This window comes from Talpa occidentalis, unplaced genomic scaffold (genome assembly GCF_014898055.3).
Source record: "Talpa occidentalis isolate TD23 unplaced genomic scaffold, MPIMG_talOcc4v2.1 talOcc4.9, whole genome shotgun sequence".
Classification (NCBI taxonomy): Eukaryota; Metazoa; Chordata; class Mammalia; order Eulipotyphla; family Talpidae; genus Talpa; species Talpa occidentalis.
In genome coordinates, this window is record NW_023605305.1 from 58,553,352 (window position 1) to 58,560,077 (window position 6,726).

Consider the following 6,726-nt stretch of genomic DNA (forward strand, 5'->3'; position numbering starts at 1 on the left):
AGAGGACAGAGACCAGATTCCTTGAAACTCCCCATTTTCAGAGAGTAACAAGTGCAAAGCATATGATGCTAATTCAAACACAATTTGGAAACAGACCTGCTATGTGAGACCCACTGTTTTGAAGACCTTTGGCACTGAAGTAGAGGCTTCTGTTTTGGGCACCTTTTGTTCTTCCTAGAAGATTTTTCTGTCTTATTTTCTCTTTGCAACCAATACTTTTCACAGATACTCTATGCATATATCACACTGTAGAGTATTCATCAGTTTGCCTCTGAATTACATCCCTCTTGATGGCAGAGAGCTTCTTTCTGGATCCCTAGTACCCAGGCTGGCTGGTACACAAGTGCTTAATAAGAATCTGCTGAATGTTTCTGACTTCCCTGACAATACCTTATCTTGCTCACCTGCAGACTCTGTGGTGGCCAGACCTTGCCTGAAACTGGCCATGGTCCAAAGAAAGCATTTAAGACACTGATGCAGCAGGTGGCCTCAGCATCAGTATTCCTCTGTAGTTGATTCCAGGTGGCACTGGATCAATTTTTGTGATAAGATGACTACACTGAGCCCCAAGGATCTCTACTGATATTATCTAAATTCTTTTGAAGGCATTTTATTCTCCCAGAATCTGGGTCATCTGGGATAAGAATGACATTTCTTCTTGGCAATATCCAAATTTTGTGGTTTACATTCTTTTTTAATTAAAAAAAATTTAAGCTGGATGATTCTAAATAACCTAAATCAAAGCTAATCTTCCCAAAAGCAATTCACACACTATATGTTGATTCACTCATCCCTCATCATTCTTACCCTCTTTTCTGCCTTTTTCATCTACAGAAATGGAAAAATGAAATGCAAATACATAATTTCCCCTGCAGCTCAAGAGACACCTCTGACACAGTCCTGGCAAAAGGAATGTAGTTTACAGTCACCTGAGAGGCTTTCTTTCCCATCATAGATATGTCCATGACCACTGCTAAGAGAATATATGATAAAGTAAGGCAGAGAATCATTCAATGACTCAATGCACATCTACTAAACACTGAATTACTGAATTAATTAAAATACAAACTAAATCACTGTAACAAGAAACTTGAAATTACAGAAGTTTAAATAAGATGGTTTCTCTCATACACATTGGTTTCCAGGAAAAAAATCCAAAATTCATTCTAGGGTTAAATGACAGCTCAGTCAAGTACCTTCCATTTGGCTGCTCTGCCATTCTTAAAGTTTAACCTTTGTTCATATAGTTAAAGATGGCTCACCTGCATTCCAAGCCAAGGAGAAAAAGGGAAGAGATGGTCCACCATTTTTTTGAAAAGCACAACTCAAAAGTTAAACATATTACCTGTGTCCACATCTTTAGCCAAAACCTGGTCACGTCACCATAATCAGCAGCAAGGAAGGTTGGAAATGTGCCCAGCAAAAGTTCCTATTATTATAGAAGAAGGAGGAAGAGGAAAAGAAAGAAAAAAAAAAAAAAAGAACAGGAGGAGCAAGAGGAACAGGAAAGGGGTGAAAAGAGGCAATAAACAATAGGAGGAGCAAGTAGCAGCCTCTGCATGTTCTACATGCCAGGCACTGTGGTAGGAACTAATGATAGAGAGAAATAAATTAAATACATCCTAGTCCTTCCCTTCTAGATGCTAAGTTATTACTAAACTGATAAGTGCCCATAACCTTTGTATCTGCAGAGACCAGCTCAGACCTCTATACTCCATTGATATTTGGCAAGTATGTTTTGAGACCAATGAGTGAGAACGGTAAATAAATGTATGAAGTGGGACTTGAGAAACAACTGTGGACATGCACCTTCCTGTCCTCAGGAAAGCACAGTCTAGTCAAGGAGACGAGATGTGACTATGCATGTAAAGATGGTGCAGTGAGGAACTGCAAAGCCTGGTGCCAAGTGAGGGAAAGTTGTCAGAAACCTCAGACACCAGAAACAGCTCTGGACGAGGAAGAAGGGCAGCTGACTCCCTCTGTCAGCAGGACAGATCTTAGATGAGATGTTGGGATAGGTAAAGACAGTGTAACTAGAAGACAGATGCTGGCACCAATTCAGCATGTGGGAGAGCCCTGCTTAGCCCAGTTGGGTAGAGAAAGAGATTGCCCTCTTCTTTCATCAAGCATAAATTGTGCTAGATAATCCCAGCGCACAGCTGCTGCTCCCTCCCAGAGAGACAGGCATCGAATCTCTATATTTCAAACACAATCTAGCCAAACCCCCACCTTGCCCATCACTAATGATTTCATGGTCCCCACTAAAGCAGCATTTCCCTAAAGCAATTTTCCCAGAAGTGGCAGAAAGATAGAGATTAGTTGCAGGTTGCCATGGAGAGCTTCAGAAGACCATCTGTCCTGGCCCATTTAAGCTTTCACCTCTTCAAGGTTATTCCTTAAAGTCAGACACTCTCAAAAGTCCATCACAGCTGTAAGAGTCTGAGAATCCGATAGCACTGAAACCTCCTAGGATTCAAGAACACCTTGATCAGATGGAGGAAGAAATCATTTATGCAAAGGACCCAGTACAGTGTCTGACAGATAAGAGGACCTCAGTAAAGACTTGTTATTGTCATTTAAACATTGCTTATATTAATATTATTTATTTGCTTTTTGCTTCTTTATCTATATTCATAGCCAATCTCAGTCCAAAGAGAATTTGAAGAAGCTTACAATACAATGAGTAATACAATAACAAGTATTTCTAAGTCAAAGTCAGTAAATCTAACAATGAGACCAGGGAAGAAAACTGGCAAATGTAATTAATGCAAAGATAGAAAGGTCACAATAGTCTAAAAAGGAAATTAACCCTGAGTGACAAATTTTCTCTGAGCTTCCTTGAAGCCAAAGCAAAATAAAAGAAATTAAATTATTTGCATTACAATTATTTACAAAATTTATACCATATGAAAGAAGATACAAAGAAACAAATATGCTCACCAGTTCAATTTTTTGCTGAGCTATATACGAATTGTAGGGAGCTCGACCCAGGTACAAAAAAGTTAAGAAAAAGTCAGGGGGCAACAGGGAGTTCAATGAATAATAAAAAGAGGAATTACTGGGCTAAACAAAGCCAAACAGATTTCTTTGTTGCAGAAAGTTTGTTAAAGTTTGTAGAAACTTCAATATGTTCATTATAAATCTCCAGAAGAGCCATACACCCTACCCTATTTATACCGTATAGCCAAGAAGTTCTTGTTTTAATGGAATGTCTGACACTTTGGGAAATGCCCCTGGAGATGAATAGACAATCAGGGCTTTAATTTTACTGGTGTCATTATAAGACAAGTCAGATCACTACTCTTTACTAGAGACCATATTTTCTGCTTTTCTTTAAAGAAATGAGCACAAGTTTCTGCATCTTCCCACCTTTCCTCTCTTTATTTGGTTTGGGAATCTTGTTCTGGGCAATGCATTATTAGCCATTAAAAAAGACTGCACAGTAGAGCATCTTAGACTTTGAGATGAACTTCCCTTCTTCCTCATTCTGTTATCTGTACTTTTCTGGAGGTAGGAAGATGAGAAAATATTCTCATCTCTACTGTAAAAGTTAAAAAAAAAAGGATCCCACAGAAACTGAAATTCAAGGTCACATTCAGTCAGTGCCTAAGTTGGTCCTGGAATACGGGGCTTCCCAACTCAAGAGTTAACCACGGTGGTAAAGCCTGTCTCTGTCCTGTTTGGGTCCTTCCCTTTCCTAATCAGTTGCCTTTTATGGCTTATTGCATATGTACAGGTGAGTGGCAATGCTGTCTCTCCTTTCTAGATCATTTTGATCCCTTTTCTTTCATCTTTTAATTAAATCATTTACTTTTCTTATAGTGGAGCAGAATTTTCAAAAGAGGAAATGGAGCCCTCCCTCCCACAGCATTCAAGGATTAAAGTTCATCTGGGTATGGAATGCCCACCAGGGACTAAACATATTACTGAGAGGCAACTGCTGAAAGCCAGTGACATATTAATATGAAAATAAATGTGAAGAGCGAGCTCAGCTAAGACATGAGATCTCTAGCTGCTGAAAGACAGTGTCTCCAGCATTCCCAAGGTGGGGTCAAACAGCCAAATGGCACCTGGGGATATTCCCTTTCAGAGTGAGGCAGGGGGCCTCAGAATGAACACTCACTGTAGCATTGACCACTATGATCTCAAAAGACAATTGGACAAAGAGTGCCCTTGAAGATGTTTGGTAGAGGGGTGCCTGCTTACCTAAGCCTCGACCATTCCCCCTCGCACTAAGGTGAGCCAACCTTATTGCATAGAAAAGTCTTTTCTAAGGACCTGCATGCTTCATCTTCTTTCAGTCAGCTTCACTAAGGTCCTTTACTAGGAAAACCTTCTTCACTAGCAGAATTCTGGGTAGGAGGTTTTCCAAATAATACAGTATCCATTCAAGCACCAAATTTTTTTTAAAATATCATAGCTCAGAAGATGTTGCAAAAATAGTACAGAGAGGTCTCATGTATCTTTCAGCCATTTGCTCCAGTGGTAACGTCTGGCACAACTAGAGCACAACAGGCAAAGCAGGAAACTGACTATGGTATATCCACAGGCCTTACTCAGATTTACCAGTTTTATGTGCACTCAGTCATGTGTGTGCATGCATAGTCCATGCATGTTATTTTAGGTGTAGATGCATGAAATCACCACCACTATGGCATGCAGAACTGCTCCATCACGAGGTCTCTTGTGCTGCAGCTTTTGTCCCAGTCATCTCTTTCCCATTATCACCACTCAGTCCCTAACACTCACAACCCTTAATCTGTTCCCCATTTCTGTAATTTTATTTTGATAACTATACAAATGTATCTCTTTTTGTTCATTCAGCATAATTCCCTTGAGATCTCTCCAAGTGCATATAACAATGGTTCATTTCTTCTCACTGCTGAGTAAGTGTTCCATGATATGGATGTACCACCCACTAAAAGACATTGAGATTATTTCCAGGTCTTTTCAGTTACAATTAAAATTGTTATGAACCACTGTAGACAGGCTTTTGTGTGCACATAAGTTTTCATATCTCTAGGGAAAATGTATGGGAGTGCAATTATTGGGTAGTACGTCAATTTTTTTTTAAAACAGGGGCTCCCTGGTGGCGCAAGGGGTTAAGACACAACCTATGAAGCTATCCACAGCCACTGAAGCACAAGTTTGATCCCCGGCCAGGGAGCTACCCACATGGTGCAGCAGACCTCTCCTGACTCACCTGCTGCTCCACTCAGCTGTGTATTTCAGTCGATCTGCCTGTTCTGTTCCCCACTCTGTCTCTGGTGAATCCTCTCACCTCCCACACCTCTGGCCTATACCCCAGTTCTTGTAAGCATAAATAAATAAATCTTTTTAAAAAATCTTTTTAAAACAGTGTTTTGATGACCTTTTCTTCAAATATATATATCACATACTGGGGCCTCCCTGGTGGCACAAGGGGTTAAGATGCAGCACTATGGGGCCTCCCCTGGTGGCGCAGCGGTTGAGCACTGGGCTGCGAATCTGCCCGCAGCCTCTGCAGCACCAGTTCGATCCCCGGCCACCGGGCGAGGGTCCCACATGGCGCGCAGACCCTTCCTGCCACCCGCTGCTCCCCTCAGCAGTGTACTTCGTCAGTCTGCCTGCTCTGCTCTCCCCTCTGGCTCTGGTGAATTCCCTCACCCTCCCGCACTTCTTACTGTACCCAGTGCTTGTATAAATAAATAAATAAATCTTTAAATTAAAAAAAAAAAAGATGCAGCACTATGAAGCTATCCACAGTCACTGCAGCACGAGTTCAATCCCAGCCAGGGAGCTACCCACATGGTGCAGCAGACCTCTCCTGTCTTGCCCACTGTTTCCCTCAGCAGTGTATTTCAATCAATCCACCATTCTGTTTCCCACTCTGTCTCTGGTGAATCCTCTCACTCCCCACACACACACCTCTGGCCTGTACCCCAGCTCTTGTATGCGCAAATAAATAAATCTTTAAAAATATATGTTTCTTCCGGCCAGACCGAGCGGCTGCTGTGCGCACCTTGAAGGACACGGTCTGAAGGGTCCATTCCTGCTGCAAGGATTGAAATCATGGCAGGTGCAGAAAGCGATGCCCAATTCCAGTACACTGGCATTAAAAAATACTTCAACTCTAACACTCTCACAGGTAGAATGAACTGTGTGCTGGCCACATATGGAGGAATTGCTTTGCTGGTCTTCTACTTCAAGTTAAGGTCTAAAAAAACCCCAGCTGTGAAAGCAACATAAAGGGATTCTAAACGCATCCCATCTGCTCAGTTCCCATGCCTGGAGAAGCTAGTGTCAACTCATTATGTGATAATTTGTACAATAAATTATGAACCTGGAAAAATAAAAATAAAAATATATATATTTCACATACTACACTGCCCTCTTTACAGTATAATGCATATTATACTAAAGTATAATGTAGATGATTAAGTCTTACTTTTATTTATTTGTGGCCATTATTATGAGCTATTAAAATCTATAGAACTATTTATCTCTAAATTAAATGGCCCCAAGGTCTTGGAGGTTTTGATCTCAAAGTGCTCACATTCCTTTATTTTTTTCATTAATTGTCCTCAAAGTTAATGGTGTTCTGGTCCATATACGAGGTGATTGAGCACCTAAAATGAGGCAGGTCCAAACTGAGCTGCACTATAAACACACATGTAATTTTGAAGACTCAGTACAAAAAGAAGAATGAGAAATATCTCGATAATTTTCATATTGATTACACGTTAA

At 40.8% G+C, this 6,726-nt stretch overlaps 1 protein-coding gene across 1 annotated transcript; it reads left to right on the forward strand.

Annotated features, from left to right (window-relative positions):
* Positions 1-6,051: 6,051 nt before the first annotated feature.
* Positions 6,052-6,322, forward strand: LOC119235384 (ATP synthase membrane subunit K, mitochondrial-like). Its single transcript, XM_037498714.2, has one exon. It carries the CDS (start codon positions 6,052-6,054, stop codon positions 6,226-6,228), a length of 177 nt encoding a protein of 58 aa, XP_037354611.1. The 3' UTR covers positions 6,229-6,322.
* Positions 6,323-6,726: the final 404 nt, after the last annotated feature.

Bases quoted from the DNA above. Each gene is read 5' to 3' on its own strand.
- LOC119235384 (XM_037498714.2), top strand. From the start codon at position 6,052: ATGGCAGGTGCAGAAAGCGATGCCCAATTCCAGTACACTGGCATTAAA.